Here is a 20,695-nt window from a genome sequence, read left to right on the forward strand (position 1 = left end):
AATTAGTCTTGGACTAAGTATAAGTATGTTTAAGTTTATTGGCCAAGTATGTACACATACAGGGAATTTGCATTGGTGCTCCCCTCGCAAGTAACAACACGACATACAGTAACAATTAAGAATGACACATTAAACATTAAATTGCTAGATTCACTGAAGTCACGGCCAGAAACCACACCTCTTCCTCTGGAACCTAACTCGTACCAACTTGTACGGATGCACTGTAAAATGCATCCAATTGGGTTCCCACAGATTGGTTTAGCAAAAGCTCTGCCCAAGACTGCAAGAAATTGCAGAGAATTGTGAATGGAACCCAGTCCATCGCACAAACCATCCACAACCACCCGCCTATCCACTCCATCAACACTTCACGCAACCAGCATAATCAAGGACCATTTACATCTCAGCTATTCCCTCTTCTCCCCTCTCCTGTCAGGCAGAAGATAGGATTGAAAGTATGTACTACCGTATTCTGGAACATCTTCTTTCCAACCGTTACCAGACAACTGAACAATCCGCTTGAGCTCAGTTTAGACCCTATCTCCTATCTACCTCCCTGCAGCCTTTGCACTTTCGTTGTAACTATAACAAAATATTCAGCACTCGGGTATTTTAACCCAGTCGCATGTATATATGGCTTAATTCTTCTCAAGTATTATAGTCGCATGTATATATGGCTTAATTCTTCTAAAGTATTATACGAAGACGGGTCAACCAGAAACATCACCCATTCCTTCTCTCCAGAGATGCAGCCTGCCCCGCAGAGTTACTCCAGCACTTTGAGTCTATCTTTAAATCAGCATCTGCAGTTCCTTCCTACATATTATATATGATTTGACTGGATAGCACTCATATAAAGTCATTGACTGTATTTCAGTACATGTGATAAATAATAAACCAATACCAATTCAATATTAGTAGTTCAAGCTGCGTAAGGTGGAGAGGACTTATTAATGTATAACATTGTAATATTTTACTTCACATAAACATAGATAATTTTATATTATGTGTTGTGCATTATTTGCAGTGCTTATGCTTATTTCAGACTATTCTCAGACTGAATAAACTTTAATGGGATGCTGATTACTCAGTGACTCATTTTTCCCATCTCAATGGATTTAGACCAGCCTCAGAAGAAACAACAAATTAGTTACTTCCCCTATTTAGACATGCCTCAGTCCCACTCCCTTTCGCAATATCCTGCAAATTATTCTGATAAAAGTGGCTATTTGAATCTTTACCTAAGCCCTGCTCGATCCTGTTTGAATGCCCTTACAGGAACTGAATTTCACAATCACTATCCACCGCACATCTCCCTTCCTTCCTGCACTCAGTGGCCCTGCTTCTTGAACCATCTGCAAAACATTGTTCTTGTTTATATAATCCAAACCAGACACATAGTAACAGATACAATTAGATGCACAACGTCTGAGGAGGTACAATTTTAATTGGAAGAATGAGAAAACAAAATCCGAATCGGAATCACACTTTATTCGCCAAGTATGTTTCGCAACATACGAGGAATTTCATTGGCCAGGTCAGTCATACAAATAAAAACAACAGATCACTCAAAAACACATTTTAACATGAACATCCTCCACAGTGACTCATACACATTCCTCACTGTGTGGAAGGCAAAATAAATTTCAAGTCCTTTCCCTTAGTTCTTCCTCGGTCATGGGCCTCGAGCCCCTGTTGACGGGATGATCTTGACTCCTGTAGCCAGCGGCGTTCGAGCCCTCCGTGTCGAGGCGATCCGCTCCCGCATCGGGGGAATGTCAGCTCCCCCGCACTGGGCGATCGAACCTCGCGTCGGGGCTGGCCTCACCCGAGACTGCAAGCCCTTGTTGGTAAGTCCACAGTGGGAGTGATCCCAGGCAAGGGATCAGCTCCGATATTAAATCTGCGCTCCGCGGTGGGGCTCACGACAGTCCGAGGAGGCTTCCAGCTCCAGCGATGGTAGGCCGCAGAGCCCAGAGAATGTGATCCGAAAAATAATCACATCTCTGGCAAGGTAGGAACTTGAAAAAAAAGTTTCCCCCGATCCCCTCCCCCAAATAAAACAAACCGAAGAACAAACTTTTAACACTCTAAAAAATAACAAAAAGAATGGGAAAACGAACAGACTGCCGGCAGGGCAGCCATCGATCTTTGATCTCCCCTGCGCCCCTGGTGGTCACAACTCAACTAAGGGTTTAAGAAAATATAGTGTACACAAAAAAGTTGGAGAAACTCAGCGAGTGCAGCAGCATCTATGGAGCGAAGGAAATAAGCAACGTTTCGGGCCAAAACCCTTCTTCAGAAAAGACACATATGTTGGCTATTTACACTTGGTTGGCGAAAGAGGTTGATGAGCTGGTAATAAAGTGTAGGATTCATGGTTTTTATAAAGAATGGGCAAAAGTTGTGCTAAATCTTAGCGAATCTACTGCTTCATTGCAAATGCAATCTATGGGAAGAATATCTGAAATGATACACAATAGTCCTCATATAGAAAATAGAGGGGGAAAAAAGTAGCGCAATGAACAAAGGGACGGCTCATCGAAATAGTTGGCAAGGCGTGATGGACTGAATGGCCTCGACCGGTGCACGACCGAGCCTCAGGAAGGGCTTGCCTGAGGAGCTTCAGTCACCCCCCAACACACCCCACCCCACACACACATACCTCACATACACCCCCACCCCACCCCAGCCCCCCCCCCCCCACCCCCCCCACAACCACACACCCCACCCCCCCACACACACCCACACACCCCTTCCTCCCCACCCAACCCCACAACCCCCCCCACACACACACACACCACCCCCACACACACTCCCCACACACCACACACACCCCCACCCCCCCCCCCCACACCCCCTCCCCCCCACACACACCACCACACACCCCCCCCACCCACACACACCCCACAACCACCCCCCCACACACACACCCCACACACACACACACACACACACCCCCCCCCACACAACACACACCCACTCCCCCACACACTCCTCCCCACCACCACACACATACCTCACATAACCCCCTCCCAGCCCCCCCACACACACACACACACACACCCACCCCACAATCAACCACACCCCGCACTCCCCCCCACACACACACACACACACCCCCCCCACACCCCCACACCGATACAAACACACACTCAACACCCCCCACACAACACACACCCCCCCACACACAATCCCCCCAATCCCCCCCCCCCCCCTAATATACACACTACCTACCCCCTCGGGATCCCGGCCGCCATCTTCCCATCCCAGCCAGTACCTGCTCTCACTGCATCCTGCCCTCCGCTCCGCCATCGCACCGTGAATGCGGGCTCTGCGCACCCGCAGCCCAGCCCAGTCCAGCCGCTGCCCGCTGCCCGCTGCCCCGTGGCGGAGCGGTGACGTGGCGGGACGGGACGGGACGGGACGGGACGGGGCGGGGCGTGAGTGAGTGAGTGAAGGGCGGCCGCAGGACGCGAGACGCTCCCCAGTCTAACGGTCGGCGCTCGAGGAGGGTCATCACCAGTACCAGCCGCCGCGCGGGCAGCGCCAGCACCAGCACCAGCACCGACAATGGGCAACAGGGTGGCGCGCGAGGACTTCGAGTGGGTTTACACCGACCAACCGCACACCACGCGGCGGCGCGAGATCCTCGGTGGGTGAGCGCGCGGGGCCGGGCTGGCGGGGGGCGCGCGGTCCCGGGGACCGTTACCCGCGGGGCGCGGCCGTAACGACGGTTGGGGGGGGACAGGGAGAGGCGGCGAGGCCAGGCCATGTCCGTGTGTCCATTAGCTGGGGTAAGCCGGGCTCTCGCTGCCAGTCCGGCCGGCCGGCCGCCCGGCGGTGTACTGACACAGGCCGGACTCTGCCGGCGGCCCCACCTTGGCTCCGCGCCGTTATCCGCCCACTCCCCGGGGCCTGACTCCGGCGGCTTGTCTTCCGCTCGGCCCACCCCGCCCTTACTGACCCCTGGGTCCGTGTTAAAAACAGCGCCTGGTCAATGCCCGGGTTTGCAGACACTTAAATGCTGCCATCGTCTCTTCCCACCACACTCAGTCAGTACATTCCAGTTAATCGCCATTCTCTCCAAGCGATGCCCTCCTCGTCGCTGTCTCTTCCCGCTTACCCTCGATTTATGAAATCTAGTTTTGCCTCAATCTCTAAAAGGAAAGGTTTCCTGCCGTCTGCACTGCAGCCCTCTTATTTTTATATGCTTCAATCACTCGCCCAATCTCTTCTATTCCTGGGAAAACAGCTTCTCTACTCTCTCCGTCCCAGTCCATAACCTGGTGAATCTCTTCTGCACCCTCATAGTGTTATCACTTCCTGGATCACGGTGACCCCAGAAGCTTTGCCCAGAAGTGCACGCAATGTAACTTGGTCGGATGAAGTGTAACATATAGTACACAGCTATTGCTGTATTTGAAATTGTAACTAACAAAAGCTAGTATTCCACGTTTTCCTAACCATGTTATCTACCGATCCCTGTCACCTTGCAAGTATTAGTGGACATGTACCAGCCCCACTGGTGTTCTCAAATGTGTCACCTTGTATTTGTCTGGATTAAACAGATCATCAACCTTCTTGCATTTCCACATGATCAACAATACCTGTCCACACTGATCCTCCTTACCAGCCCCTGGTTTGTAGTCTACTGTGCCTTAGAGATTCAAGTATTCCTTTGTGCTAAAATGTTGAAAATGCACATTTTCACCACCCCCTCAGATGGTGTTCCAGTTTCCAGCCCCCTCGTTAAAATTTCGGGTTCCAATTTACCCTAAAGTTATGCCTTTATGCAGAAGTGGCTTGGCTGCAGTCAGCACTGCAGTTGACTAGTTCTTTAGTAACTCTTGGACTGAGCACTTGAGATTGAGATTTTGGTCGGGTGGATCTTGCAAATCTGTATGCCCTTGCACTTTCCCCAGTTGAAGAAAATGTCAGTGGGCTGTAGAAGTCCAGAAAAGCTTGCTTAAAATTGGGTAATGTTGGCTGCCTTTCCATGGGTAGAAAACAGGGAAAATGACACAAGATGAATTTTCACCAGATTTAGACCTAGTCATTCCAGAGGCCTAAATGATAATTTTGGTTGAAACGATGATTAACTTTAATTTATTCTGATCTTGGTGTATGGTATTTGGTGTTCACAAAGTGATCCTTTCCATTTCTCAGAGAGATCACCCAGGTTGGGTGAACATTTTGCAGCGCAGCTGTTCTGTGGTGTTTACATGGGCGAATCCGTGTCACTTTAATTCTCTCATCCCATTCTATCTTACATTTCAGAGCTGCCTACACTGTTGTGATGAGACCCAACATTTGGTCTTGCAGCTAAGATCGTTGCTGTCTTGTGGACTTGATACCTGAAATTGTAGAATTTGATAAGGTCTGCTGTAGGTCATCTATCTTTAATGTTCCTTTTATCTCTCAGTCAGGATAGTCTGATCTTGTGACTTTGCATTTGAGTTTCTACATTCATTTGTTTTCATTCTTTCTAATTGCCCCCATTAATCCATTGATCAGGAAATTTCAACCGTTTATCACCACAGTAACCTTGGCCTCGTCTAGTGGAAATGTTCTTGTTCTACCCTTTTCTCTCTGCATCTTAAAACTAGTTTTCCTCCAAGACTGCTTGTACAAAAATGTTGAGTTGCCATTAATCATGTCCAAAGGTTTGTAGCAGAAAAATAGAACAGATATTTAGATATACTGTTGGTAAGGCTGAACCTTCCTCACCGATAGATGAGTGCATCTGGTTCGCTCCATTAATGGTATGAGCCAACATTGAAGATACAGATCCAAAAATGCTCTAAATGCAGCTGAACCCCTGCCTTCCCTATTGTTTAAAATTTCCCGAGTAAGTTAAATTGTTCGGATATGTGCATGCTTCACCTTCCTGCTGCTTTCAAATTGTTGTCTTGTATCCATCTAACACAAATGTACTGAATTAAACATACCAATATTTGAGAGAATGAACTGATGTATGGGTTCCTTAATCTGTCACTCATTTTAGTGGAGTAGGAATTTGCGTTGATAGAAAGCTTGAGTTGGTACTGATGAAATGGATCTGGTTGCAAGAGCCCTTTTGGACACTATCACGTCACCTCTCCCTGATCATTTTGTGTGTAGCCATAACAATGTCCAGGACTGATATGCTGGTGTTCAGTTCCAGTCATGAAGACCTGACTTCAAATTGCTGTAGGTGGTGGGGGAACAACCTTTTCTTAAGCAGTTGGGATAATTCACTGACCCAGGTTGAGCCATTCTCTATGATTGGGGGGGGGGGGGGGGGTTAATGACTGATTTCCACATGGCTATCTACATGCCAAAGTTCCTCTGTCGGTGACACTTCTGTCAATTTGTTCAAATTTGTTTTTGTAAAGTGTACCCGCAATTTGTACTTTGCTAGTTAAACTGTCATTGAGCATCTCTGTCTATCCTTCTGCTCAACCACTCAATGTTATCAGTAGTTTGATGATTTTACTTCATATCCATGCCCTTGGTGCTGGTCAAATGATCACATGACTTCAGTAGGCCCATAACCACTGCTCAGTCTTACCATTTTGGAAATCATTGCTGGAACTCCGATTGACTGAAATGTATTCAGTCACGATTTGTATTGGCTCAGCTGTTTGTTCCCTTCTCCCCATGAATATTATTGTTCAGTAATACAATATTATTCTATGGAATTTCAAACCCAACTCCCATGACAACCTTGTTAGATGCCTTGAGCAACCTACCTTTTTAACCATTCAATTGAAAATGGTCAATGTGAAGTGAAGTAGGTTGCCATAATTGTAACTTCAATCAGTACGGAGATCTGTCATTGTATGAATCTTGTAGAATTATTTCTAAAATTTGCCTTGTGATCTATGAAATTTGTAGTACAACACCATAGTTTCCAGCTGAAAAACTGTATACATTAGTCTATCCTCATGGTCAATAGACTAGCAGTTTACAAAATGTCTATATATAGTGCACTTTAACTTCTGCTTGCATCACTATTTGATGCTGCTGGGGTAAAATTTGTCAATTGTGGCAAGTGGGGATAAAATTATTAGTGTATAATAAACAGATGCTGGAGATGCGTGTAGAAACGAGGAGCTGCAGATGCTGTGTCTGCAGACGGGTCCTGACCCAAAATGTCACCAATCCATGGTGTCCAGAGATGCTGCTTGACCTGCTGAGTTACTCCAGTGCTTTGTCATTTTTGCAGGAGACACTTAGCAGGCCAGACAGCATCTAGAAATTTAATGTTTTGGGCCAGGCACCATTCGGAAATTATGTGAGGTGTCATCAGAGTGTATGATATTGCTGATGAAAGTAAGGGAATTGAATCATTGCAGAAGCCAATAAATCGTTGTCAACAGGATTTCTGTTCCTACAAGTTTTACTCAAATTATTCTCCATGAATGCTGTAGATTTGAACTAGTGACCTGTTGAAACTTGTCAGGAATTTCCTCAAATATCCTTTATATTGTGCAGCAAATTTTGTTTGTCAAATCTATCTTGAATATTTTCTCTTTCATGATCAAATTACGTTAAAGTACTTTAGAATATTGATTTTAAACTTTACAAGAATTCTGCCAGAAATTTGAATTTAACGTTTCTCATTATTTCGGTGCAGAGATAGCATCCTTAGATAAGATGAGTTTGTATCTGCTGCCTGACAGCTGAGCAGAGAAAAGTGACTGATTTGTGAGTGATCTTTAATTATGTTGCCCACTTTTCCTCTTTGGCATGAAGTATAGATGGAGGCAATTTTGGGGGGAGGAAGGGGTAGACTGGGCAGCATTCTCAACTTTCCTATTTCTTGTGGCTTTGTGAGGTACGGTTGTCATATGAAGATACGGTTGCCATATGAAGAAAGCATTCTGGTGGGATGCTTTCGTTGGTGGATCTGTATTTGCTATATTTGGATCAATCATTAGTGCTCCCTCCATGTCGGGCATAGGGAATGTGTACGATTGGATCCAGTTGAATAATCTGTTAGCTAGAAATATTTCAGACATTTTTAACTATGCAAGAATCAATGCCTTGTTTGAACTGATGACATTTAGAAAAAAGGCTGGGTTATTTGTTTTCTTGAGGATATTATTGGGGTCATAAGACTACATCATATGCAAATAAATTTCAGATTGATCACAGTTTATGCACCAATGTTCCAATTCGATTTGTGAGCAGAATTTGTCTTGAGGTGGTATATTTGAAAGTGGCAGGGCGTGCACACAAGGGGGTTTGTAGGGAGCTGCTTTCACTTTTGTGGGTATGATGTATTTCTTTCTAGAAGGGGTCTTGCCCTCTTGTGTAATTAGGCATTGCAAAACTGCCACCCTTTCCCATAGGCCAGATTTTAAAACTTTTCTGGGTTCTTCAAAACCAACAGTTTGCATTGTTAAAGATCTACGTGTATTACCTAGAATTTAAGAGTCAAGAGTTGGGAATGTGCAAATTGGGATCAAGGTTAGGTCTTGGCCCCACCATTTAAAGTCATAACTTGTCTGTTGATATCATCAATTCTGCATTCCTATCATAATCATTCACCACCTTTGGCCCAAGCTGACCAGGATGCCCCATCTACACTAGTCTGACCTGCCTTGGAGGTCACTGATGCAACTAAAGATGGTTGGGCCTAAAGAACTGCCTAGGGAAGCTCCTGCAGAAACTCCAGATTTGAGATTAATCAATGGCAACCACCCTCCATGTTTTCCAATTGTTATCTGTGACTTCAGTTTTACTAAAAGATGTCAGGGGGCAGTAGGAGGCACTGGACTTTGTGCCTCCTTCTTGAGACCCACGCACCACAATGGTATAGTTTGGGCTGCATTGAACCAACCACTCTCTATCTGAGTGAATGTGGCAGGGGTGCTTTGGCCTTATTCAGTACTTGCATCGGGACCTTCCATTGAGGTGAGGATGTTTGTTTACTGTTAAATCATGTGCACTAAGACTGCAAAGTGTTAATTGGGTTTTGTAGGGTTACTTGTTTTTTTGTCCAAGGACTAAAATTTGTTCCCTTCAAATATGTGCCTTAAAACCTCTCGGTTGGCGCAAGTCAGACTTGACATATATATTTCAATGGTTTGAAATGGTTTGTTACTATACTTGTAATTAGAGACCAGAACTAGTGACCCAGAGTATTATCACTGGGACAGCTTGAATTTAAGATCAGGTCCTAAGAGCTAACATGAGTAGTGATCATGAATACTGAATTGTCAAATACCACTCGTCCATTCCTACAGAAGCACATTTAGGGCCTCTAGTTTGGGAGTTGGTGGTTGGTTCAATCTCTGCGAAATGTTCCAGTATTTACTGACCTCTCGGATACAAGTGAGGATTCAGTAAGTACTGGCCTCTGGTTCCTGCATTACATTTGTTTAAGAAAACTCCAAGGTTCCCTGTCCAGCTGGATTTTGTGCTTCATACTTTAGTAGGACTGCCCCTACAACTTGCTTCTGAGGCAAGGTTAGCATGTGGCCGTTGTTTTCGGCTGTGTACAGTACATTTATCTCTCCATCTCTAATTAAAATCCACTATCACAAGTTCAACCTTTAGTACATTACAAAGAAAAACTCAAAGCTAAGCATGTGATCGCCAGCACAACTTTCACGGTGGGAGTTGATTAACCGCAACTGCTATAACTGTGCCAAGTTATCTAATCTTTCTGACCATAGGCCATAGAATTGCAGTTTGGACTGAGTCTGTAGCTGTAAAAAAAGCAGCGAAGTAAGCAAATGGCATGTGCAATTGAGGGAGTGCAGCATAGGTTCACTAGGTTAATTCCTGGGATGGCATGATTACCATATGATGAAAGAATGGGTCGACTGAGTTTGTATTTACTGGAATTAGGAAGGATGATAGGGAATCTTGTAGAAACACATAAAATCCTTAAGGGATTGGAAAGGCTAGATGCAGGACATTTTTTCCCAGTGTTGGGGGAGTCCAGAACCAGGGGTCACAGTTAAGCATAGGGGTAGGCCATTTAGGACTGAGCAGAGGAAAAACGTTTTCACCCAAAGAGTTGTGAATCTGTGGAATTCTCTGCCACAGGTGCCAGTGGCCAATTCACTGGATGTTTTCCAGAGAGAGTTGGATATAGCTTTTAGGGCAAACGGAATCAAGAGATATGGGGAGAAAGCAGGAGCGGAGTACTGATTTTGGATGATCAGCCATATTATATGGACGGTAGGCAAAAATGCTGGAGAAACTCAGCAGGTGAGGCAGCATCTATGGAGCAAAGGAATAGGTGATGTTTCGAGTCGAGACCCTTCTTCTGACTGAAGAAGGGCCTCGAACCGAAATGTCACCTATTACTTTGTTCCATAGATGCTGCCTCACCTGCTGAGTTTCTCCAGCATATTTGTCTACCTTTGATTTTTCCAGCATCTGCAATTCCTTCTTAAACATTTAGCATATAACATATAAACATATAACATATAAAAATTATATTGAATGGCAGTGCTGGCTCGAAGGGCTGAATGGTCCACTCCTGCACCTATTTCTATAATAAAGTGATCCCACTTGTTCTTGCAAAAGTCCTGATGTTTTCAGTTTTGATTACAGTTCCAGATCTTGGCTTCCATCTAGTTATTGCGTCACTCTTATCCAAATCTTTAAATGTTTGCTTCCCCACTGCATCTCTTTATCCCATCTAATGTAATAATCTAGTCCCCCTACCAAATGTCTGTGCAACAAGGTACTGCTGGAACTTGTGCCATTGCCTCTGCTCCAGTGACCAGGCTTCAGTCCTAACCTTGTGTGGGGGGGGAGAAAAGACAAAGTGCTGGATTAAGTCAACGGGTCAGGCAGCATCCCTAGAGAACATGGATAGATGACATTTCAGGCCAGGACCCTTGATGGATTGGAGGGGGCATGAAAGCTGTAAGGGAGGAGGGCCAGACAAAGTGTGGCAGGCAAGGAAATAAGTTCACCAGTCAATGAAAGTAAGCATGCAGGTACAGCAGGCAGTGAAGAAAGCGAATGGCATGTTGGCCTTCATAACAAGAGGAGTTGAGTATAGGAGCAAAGAGGCCCTTCTGCAGTTGAATAGGGCCCTAGTGAGACCACACCTGGAGTATAAAGTGCAGTTTTGGTCCCCTAATTTGAGGAAGGACATTCTTGCTATTGAGGGAGTGCAGCAAAGGTTTACAAGGTTAATTCCTTGGATGGCGGGACTGTCGTATGCTGAGAGAATTGAGCGGCTGTGCTTGTATACTCTGGAGTTTAGAAGGATGAGAGGGAATCTTATTGAAACGTATAAGATTATTAAGGGTTTGGACACGCGAGAGGCAGGAAACATGTTCCCGATGTTGGGGGAGTCCAGAACTAGGGGCCACAATTTAAGAATAAGGGGTAAGCCATTTAGAACGGAGACGAGGAAACATTTTTTCTCAGAGAGTTGCGAGTCTGTGGAATTCTCTGCCACAGAGGGCAGTGGAGGCCGGTTCTCTGGATACTTTCAAGAGAGAGCTAGATAGGGCTCTTAGAAATAGATAGGGGATATGGGGAGAAGGCAGGAACGGGGTACGGATTGGGGATGATCAGCTATGATCACATTGAATGGCGGTGCTGGCTCGAAGGGCCAAATGGCCTACTCTTGCACCTGTTGTTTATTGCAATGAGTGAACATGGGTAAGGGGAGGGGGGTTGATAGGCAGATGGTTGATCATAGGCTAGAGATGAAGACAAAGGATTGAAGAGTTGCAAATTCTGAAGCCAGAGGAAAGAATGTAAGTAGAATTGGAGAAACCTCTCTCTGACAACCCAGCTGTTTTCGGGCAGCTGAACAGTCCTCTCAGCAGCTAGTGTGGTCCTGACCTCCCATCTACCTAATTTTGCGACTTAGAGTCCAATTCGGTGGGCGGCGCGACTCTGGTCAGCAGCGGCCTCTGCAGTCTGTCCGCGTTTTATTATTTTCTGTCTGTGTTTAAATGTAGTTTTTTTGTTATTTTTTTTGTTGGGTGTGTGTGTGGGGGGTGGGGGTGGGGTGGGAGGGGGGGGGGGAAACTTTTTTAAATCTCTCCCTGCACTGGAGACCCGACCTTTTCTCGTCGGGTTTCCGTTGTCGTTGGGGCCGCAACGAGGAGCGGCCTCCAACAGGAAGAAGCCGGGGACTCTGGTGCTACGACTCACCGTCGCGGGGCTGGCCGAGTCCGGAGCGCTGCTGCTGCTGCTGCTACCGGAGAGTCGGAGGCTCCAACGGCAGGTCGGTGGACGGCGGCACCGGGAGCCCGCGGCTCCCTGGAGGGAGACCGCTTTTCAGGGCTCTCGCAACGGCGACTTCTCCCGCCCGAGTTGCGGGGTTGAAGAGCTCCTGGAGCGGGGCCTAACATCACTGCCCCGCGCGGCTTGGAATGGCCGCGGGACTCTGCGAGCGCACACCGGGGGCTCTAACACCAAGACCTGGTGTGCGACCTCGCACCACCCGGCGTGGCTTTAATGGCCGCGGGACAATCGCCATCGCCAGCCGGGGGCTTTGACTTTGACTCTGACATCGGGGGGGGGGGAGAGTGCAGTGGAGAGATAAGTTTATTAGGCCTTCCATCACAGCGATGTGATGGATGTTTATGTAAATTATGTTGTGTCTTGGGTCTATGTGTTTGTAATGTATGGCTGCAGAAACGGCATTTCGTTTGGACCTCAAGGGGTCCAAATGACAATTAAATGTATCTTGTATCTTGTAATTGAAGCTAGCTCAATCTTGCACTAAATGTTGTACCCTTTATCTGTGTATGGCTTGATTTGTAATCATGTATAGTCTTTTGGACTGGATAGGACACATGTCGGTACACGTGTGAATAATAAACTAAATGGGTGCAAATCAAAGGGAATACACACTGGAGAGGGGAGGTGCTGTTCCTCCAGTTTATGTGTGGCCTCACGCTGGCAATGGAGGCTCAGGACAAGTAAGTTTGGGAAGGGGAGTTAAAATGATTAGTAACCGGGAGATCCAGTAGCCCTGGCGGACCGTGCTGGGAACCTGCACCTTTCCCTGTGATTGATTTCTTCAAAAGTAAGCTTTTGTTTACTATTGCATCAAAGATGTACCTGTGAGATGATTTGCTGCTGTAAACCTGCTCTTTGGTGTGGGTAAGTGAGGAGTAAATGGATGTGAAATAATAAGTTTCTGTTCTGAATTGTAACAATCGTCCTTAATTCGAGTAAATCTTCATCAATGTATTGGCCTTCACCTCGTGTGAACAGATTTAGTACAACTAAAATGCTGCGTCTGTTTAGGGAGGTTTTGTTGAACCTTTGCAACAGAACCAGTCTGGCTTCATGTTGCTATCCGATTAGTAGGATTGTAGTTTTAGCTTGATTCCATAAATAACTGGGAAAGTGCTGTGGTGGTGTCTTGCATTCTTTATTGTTTGACATAGAATGCTGGTATTGTGGTTATTACGGAACCATGCCATGATAATCTGGAGAAGCTGCCACATCCCGCTGGGAATTACTAATGGCTTCACTGTTACACAACCTTAACAGTCGGCTGTCCTTGCATCCTATACATGGGAAGGCAATTCTGATGCTTGTAATGTCAATCTGTCTCAGAATGAGCAACTGCTTATTTTTTTCTTGAATAATTGTGAATTATAGATGCTTGGAGTGCTATATGAGACCACCAGCATAATCAAGGAAGAGTCTCACCCTGGACATTCTGTCTTCTCATCTCTCCCATCAGGCAAGAGATAGAACTAGTGGAGAGTCCAGGACCAGAGTTCATAGCCTCAGAGAGTCCAGGACAAGGGGTCACAGCTTAAGGATAAGGGGGAAATCCTTTAAAACCGAGATGAGGAGAACTTTTTTCACACAGAGAGTGGTGAATCTCTGGAACTCTCTGCCACAGAGGGTAGTCGAGGCCATTGGCTATATTTAAGAGTGAGTTAGATGTGGCCCTTGTGGCCAAGGGGATCAGAGGGTATGGAGAGAAGACAGGTACGGGATACTGAGTTGGATGATCAGCCATGATCATATTGAATGGTGGTGCAGGCTCGAAGGGCCGAATGGCCTACTCCTGCACCTAATTTCTCTGTTTCTATGTAATTAAAAAAACGTTCCTTTAGGAAAGAGATGAGGAAGAACTTCTTTAGTCAGAGGGTGATGAATCTGTGGAATTCATTGCCACAGAGGCTGTGGATATTTTTAAGGCAGAGATAGAGAGATTCTTGAATATTATGGGTGTTGGGGGATATGGGGAGAAGGCAGGAGAATGTGGGAAAGATAAATCAGCCATGATTAAATAGCGGAGTAGACTTGTTGAGCTGAATGGCCTAATCCTGCTCCTATCACTTATGTACTTATGAAGTGTGATAATGTATACCTTCAGATTCAGGTACAGCTTTTCACAGCTGTTATAAGGCTACTGAACCAGCCTATCACCTTGTGTGTATTCATGTAGTCAAGATCACGTAGGCGATAATAGCAGCATCCAGAACCAGAGGGTCAAAGGAAATGGGGCAAATAATTTAGAAATAAAGATCAAACCTTCACCCACTGGGATTGTTTACCACAGCACTGAGGGATGTGGAAATAAATCAAACTTCATACAAGTTATCCTGTATCGGCACACTGTGGACGGCTTATTGTAATCATGTATATGTCATGTCATGTCTATGCTGACTGGATTGCACAATACAAAAAAAGCTTTCCTCGGTGCATGTAACAATAAATTAAACAAGAAAAGAGTTGGAATGTACCATTCAGTCTCTTGAGCATGTACTGGCATTTAGTATGATATAATGCCTAAATGTCAACAATCAGGTCAGACGTGCATTGGCCTGAAATGTTTTATTTCACTTCCCACTGATGCCGCCTAACCTGCAAGTGTTTCTATTATTTATTTTTGTTCCGGCATCTATAGTTATTTCCAGTACTGTTTTCTCTCCACATCTCTCAGTGCTGTGGTAAACAATCCCAGTGGGTGAATCTATTTCTAAATTATTTGCCCCATATCCTTTGACTTTGACCCTCTGGTTCTGGATGCTGCTATCATCGCCAACGTGATCTTGACTACATTAATACACACGTTTTTCACTTTCACATGAAAATAACAAAGCAATGGTGATGCATGCCAAACCAGAGTGCTTGAGATGCTGAGGTCCTGCACAATGGAAGTTCAGGAGCAGGGTCGCCTTACTGCAGGTCTTTTGCAATGAAGGTCCCGTTAGTCTCTCTAACTACTTGCTGCATCGAAATGCCATTTGTGCACCAATAATTAAAACTGGGTCATTTTGTGTCTACTTCCACCCACTCCAATTTCATTAATCTGCCTTTTTCATATTAGCATTGTGGCCCAGACCAATGTTTTGAACTGACCTGTTTCTTTTTTTTTGTCTGCAGCCAAATATCCTGAGATCAAGTTGTTGATGGGACCAGATCACAACCTAAAATGGATTGTCACCCTGATGGTAGCAGTACAAGTTCTGGCCTTCTACCTTGTAAAGGACTTGGACTGGAAATGGGTGATGTTCTGGGCATATATGTTCGGTGGGTGTGTAAACCATTCCATCACACTGGCTATCCATGAAATCTCCCACAATGCTGCCTTTGGGAACAAATATGCACAGTTCAACCGCTACTTTGGCATGTTTGCTAACTTCCCTGTTGGCCTGCCGTACTCTGTCTCCTTCAAGAGGTACCACATGGACCACCATCGCTACATGGGTGGGAATGGTATTGATGTGGACATTCCCACAAAATTTGAGGGTTGGTTTTTCTGCACCAGGTTGAGGAAGCTCTTCTGGGTCATCCTGCAGCCGCTGTTTTATGCCACTCGTCCACTCTACATCAACCCCAAACCCATCACTCATTTGGAGATCACCAACCTGGTTGTTCAGTTAACGTTTAATCTGCTGATTTATCATCTCTGGGGAGCAAAACCAATTGTCTACATGTTGGCAGGATCTCTTCTGGGAATGGGCCTTCATCCAATCTCTGGACATTTCATTGCTGAACACTACATGTTTTTGAAGGGGCATGAAACCTACTCATACTACGGGCCCCTCAATTTAATCACCTTCAATGTTGGTTATCACAATGAACATCATGACTTCCCCAGCGTTCCAGGCTGCAGACTCCCACAAGTGAGTATTGATGTGTTTAAATTGTTGCTTTCATTCTGGGCTGAGTTATGGAACAAGTTGATGGGCTGTCTGAGAAAATGGCAGGTTATACTGAGGTATCAGTGATAATAAGTGCACTGTGATTAGTGGCTCCAAATTTACTAGATTATTTTGGTGCACAGCAACTAAGCAATGTTTCATTGTACTCTGTAGCCACAGCTGTGCAAACAAGAATGGGCAACTATTTGCATTTCAAATTAGTCCTGTAAATCTGACACCAACTGCAATTCAAACAGGTGGATATACAGTACATTCAGAAAGTATTCAGATCCCATCACATTTTGTTACGTTAGTCTTATTCTAAAATTGATTAAATTCATTTTTTTAATCATCAGTCTACACACAATACCCCATAATAAAAGCGAAAACAGGTGTTTAGAAATTTTTGCAAAGTAATTAAAGAAATAACTGAAATATCACATTTACATAAGTATTCAGACCCTTTAGTACTTTGTTGAGGCACCTTTGGCAGCGATTACAGCCTCGAGTCTTCTTGGGTATGATGCTACAAGCTTGGCACACCTATATTTGGGTAATTTCTCCCATTCTTCTCTGCAGATCCTCTGAAGCTCTGTCAGGTTGGATGGGGAGTGTCGATGCACAGCTATTTTCAGGTCCAGAGATGTTTGATCGGGTTCAAGTCCGGGCTCTGGCTGGGCCACTCAAGTACATACACAGACTTGTCACAAAGCCACTCCTGCGTTGTCTTGGCTGTGTGCTTTGGGTCGTTGTCCTGTTGGAAAGTGAACCTCCGCCCCAGTCTGAGGTTCTGGACGCTCTGGAGCACGTTTTCATCAAGGATCTCTCTGTACTTTGCTCCGTTCATCTTTCCCTAGATCCTGACTAGTCTCCCAGTTCCTGCTGCTGAAAAACATCCCCACAGCATGATGCTGCCACCACCACCATGCTTCACCGTAGGTATGGTATTAGCCTGGTGATGAACGGTGCCTGGTTTCCTCCAGACGTGATGCTTGGCATTCAGGCCAAAGAGTTCAATCTTGGTTTCATCAGACCAGAGAATCTTGTTTCTCATGCCTTTTGGCAAACTCCAAGCGGGCTGTCATGTGCCTTTTACTGAGGAGTGGCTTCCGTCTGGCAACTCTACCATAAAGGCCTGATTGGTGGAGTGCTGCAGATATAGTTGTCCTTCTGGAAGGTTCTCCCATCTCCACAGAGGAACTCTGGAGCCCTGTCAGAGTGACCCATCGGGTTCTTGGTCACCTCCTTGACCAAGGCCCTTCACCCCCGATTGCTCAGTTTGGCCGTGCGCCCAGCTCTATGAAGAGTCCTGATGGTTCCAAAGTTCTTCCATTTAAGAATGACGGAGGCCACTGTGCTCTTCGGGACCTGCAATGCTGCAGAAATTGTTTTATACCCTTCCCCAGATCTGTGTCTCGACACAATCCTGTCTCGGAGGTCTACGGACAATTCGTTCGTCTTCATGGCTTGGTTTTTCCTCTGACATGCACTGTCAACTGTGGGACCTTATATAGACAGGTGTGTGCTTTTCCAAATCATGTACAATCAATTTAATTTACCACTGGTGATCTCCAATCAAGTTGCAGAAACATCTCGAGGATAATCAATGGAAACAGGATGAACCTAAGCTCAATTTTGAGTGTCTTAACAAAGGGTCTGAATACTTATGTAAATGTGATATTTCAGTTATTTATTTTTAATTGCCTTTAAAAATTTCTAAACGCCTGTTTTTGCTTCTTCATTCTGGGGTATTGTGCGTAGAGTGGTGATAAAAAAAAAGAATTTAATCAATTTAAAAAATAAGGCTGTAACAACAAAATGTGGAAAAAGGGTCTGAATGCTTCCTGAATGCACTGTAATTTCACATGGGCAGCTTTCGCCCCAGTGGTATGATTTCTCTAATTTCAACCCCTACATTATGTTTTCTCTTCCCCCCCCCCCCCCCCCCCCCCCCCCCCCCCCCCCACCTGTCCTCCTACTAATTTCACTGTTCACATCCTTGCATCCCTTCTTCCCCAGCCAACAATGGGCCATTTTGGTCTCCACCCTTCCTTGGTCATCTGTTGCTGGCCCTGCTTTGTTCTGGGCATAGCTTTCCTCCAGTTTCTCCAGGAGGAGAAAGTAAGGAAGTAAATCCAACGTGACCTCACCACTTGCCACATCTTCCCATCTCCTCCCGTCTGCTTTCCGCAGAGACCGCTCCCTCCGTAACTCCCTGGTCAATTTGTCCCTTCACACCCGAACCATCCCCTCTCCGGGCACTTTCCCTTGCAACCGCAAGAAATGCTACACTTGTCGCTTTACCTCCCCCCTTGACTCCATTCAAGGACCCAGTCTTTCCAGGTGTGGCAGAGGTTCACCTGCACCTCCTCCAACCTCATCTATTGCATCCGCTGCTCTAAATGTCAGCTGCTCTACCTCGGTGAGACCAAGCGTAGGCTTGGCGATCGCTTCGCACAACATCTCCGCTCGGTTCGCAATAACCAACCTGATCTCCTCCTGGTGGCTCAGCACTTCAACTCCCCCTCCCATTCCGAATCCGACCTTTCTTTCCTCGGCCTCCTCCATGGCCAAAGTGAGGACCACTGTAAATTGGAGGAGCAGCACCTCATATTTTGCTTGGGAAGTTTGCACCCCAGCGGTATGAACATTGACTTATCTAACTTCAGGTAGTCCTTACTTTCTCCTCCCCTTCTCGGCTCTCCCTCAGCCCACTAGCAGCTCCTCTTCCTTTCTTCTCTCCTCCCCACCACCCTCACATCAGTCTGAAGAAGGGTTTCGGCCCAAAACGTTGCCTATTTCCTTCGCTCCATAAACGCTGCCTCACCTGCTGAGTTTCTCCAGCATTTTTATTTACCATAAAAATCCAGCTGCTTGATCTGTCCATATTTGCATGTGGCCATAGCAATGAAACATGTTGTCATCCAGTGGCATCCTCTGTCACATCACCGCAGGTGGACTAAACACTAATATAAATCATACAGTTGCCAGTTGGTGTTCAGTTGCATATCCAAGGGTGTGGACTGGTGCCAGTTTCCATAGCGTCATGAAATTGCCAGAAATAAGCCTGAATCTTGGCACATGCTGCATGTCAGGAGGATATCCTTAATGCGAATGTGCTCTGTTTTCCCTTTCCCCAGGTGAAGAAGATAGCTGCTGATTATTATGACAACCTGCCTCAGTATTCTTCTTGGGTAAAAGTGCTCTATGACTTCATCATGGATGATACTGTCAGCCCCTTCTCGCGTATCAAGAGAACAGTGAAAGATGCCAAACAGGACTAGGAGTGAACATGTAAACTGATGGAATAATCTGGCTTGCTTGCTTGGAATATTTTTACAGCTGTTTTTACAAATCTTGTATTCTAAAGAACAACATTGTATTAAGTGTAATTGTACAAACCATGCACTTGCAAACTTAATAAGAAACTGTTTAATGAAGTGTTTTGCCTGTTGAATAGCTTTCTTCAGCTGTCAAACTAATCACAGGATGTTGAAATGACTAGTGATGCAAAATGTCCAAATGTAAAGAAAGAGGAAGTTTCAGCCATGAACTAGCATGTTGAGGCCTGTGTCTTTCGTTGTTGAGTTTGCCTCCAGTTTATTGGACAAAGTTTATCAACCATGAGCCATTTCCATGGCACAGCCATCTGATTACCTCACCCTGGCAGGTCTGTCTTGTTCTCCACCTGATTGTTTAACTTAGCAAGCTAGGCTTGAGTCATGTCTATACCCAGAGCATAGACAAACCCAGAATGGTTCACAACAGTCTGGGCTGTAACCTCTTCCTGTAGCTTGTGTTGCTTGTGGTGGTTAGGATGCTCTTTGCAGTTGTGGAAGCTGCAGACACCAGCTGTGGCAGCTAGTTGATTTAACAGATGGGAGAGTTTAACATTGAAGAGATTGGGATAGTTGTGATGGCAACAAATTGAAGAGTGGGGTTGAACCATACATGGTTTAAAACTTTAATGAAGGGAACCAAGTTGGGTGTCAAATTCAGTGGTGACCTGAAAGGAGATTCTATTCCTCAGCCCCAAAGTGTCGGAGCTAGAATGTCAAATGAAGGACAGTGAATTCTTGATCCTGGGTAGGTTGTTGGGGGAAAATATGAAGGCCCAGATCTGGCCATCAAATTGGCAGTAAGAATAGTTGTGTGGCTGATGAATTACACTCTGTGAGCTTCCTTACTGCATCCCAGCTAAAATTGCTGGCTGATTCCTCTTCCTGTTTTTGACTACAAAGACATTTCTGTACTAACCAAAGTTTGTTTTGCATGTTTTTGTATTGATGCTTTCACTGTTCACTTTGCCAAATGGGCAACATCTGTGTGGTTTCAATTTAAAATAAATGGCTTTTCTTCCAACTTGAGTTGCTATTGCTGAAGCACCATCCTACAATTGTAGCACCTTGTTACAAAGTGAAACTTGATTACATGTGTAACAGACATGAAGTAAACACCTACCCCAGCATGGGAGTTTTTTCCATTATAGCTATAGCTTCATTGCAGAGGAAGGAGAGCTGATGTTAATGTGATCAGCAAATAACTGGTTGGAGCCTTGCAGGGAAGCCAAAACATGATCAAACCCACTACCAGGAGTGCAA

At 45.4% G+C, this 20,695-nt stretch overlaps 1 protein-coding gene across 2 annotated transcripts; it reads left to right on the top strand.

The window, feature by feature from the left end:
• The first annotated feature begins 1,612 nt into the window (after nt 1–1,612).
• Nucleotides 1,613–20,456, top strand: degs1 (delta(4)-desaturase, sphingolipid 1). Of its 2 annotated transcripts, none has more exons than XM_055636256.1 (3): nt 1,613–1,850; nt 15,334–16,076; nt 19,235–20,456. In XM_055636256.1, exons 2-3 carry the CDS (start codon nt 15,360–15,362, stop codon nt 19,376–19,378), a joined length of 861 nt encoding a protein of 286 aa, XP_055492231.1. In that variant the 5' UTR covers nt 1,613–1,850; nt 15,334–15,359; the 3' UTR covers nt 19,379–20,456. The 2 variants fall into 2 exon arrangements, with proteins under 2 accessions (XP_055492231.1, XP_055492230.1); XM_055636255.1 differs by lacking the exon at nt 1,613–1,850 and adding an exon at nt 3,439–3,655.
• Nucleotides 20,457–20,695: the final 239 nt, after the last annotated feature.

This window comes from Leucoraja erinacea, chromosome 5 (assembly GCF_028641065.1).
Source record: "Leucoraja erinacea ecotype New England chromosome 5, Leri_hhj_1, whole genome shotgun sequence".
NCBI classification, from domain to species: Eukaryota; Metazoa; Chordata; class Chondrichthyes; order Rajiformes; family Rajidae; genus Leucoraja; species Leucoraja erinaceus.

Excerpts from the sequence above, each read along its gene's own strand:
- degs1 (XM_055636255.1), top strand. The coding sequence starts at position 3,574 with ATGGGCAACAGGGTGGCGCGCGAGGACTTCGAGTGGGTTTACACCGAC. Across the intron at positions 3,656-15,333 it reads GCGGCGGCGCGAGATCCTCG|CCAAATATCCTGAGATCAAG; the intron begins GTGGGTGAGCGC and ends TTTTGTCTGCAG. Across the intron at positions 16,077-19,234 it reads CAGGCTGCAGACTCCCACAA|GTGAAGAAGATAGCTGCTGA; the intron begins GTGAGTATTGAT and ends CCCTTTCCCCAG.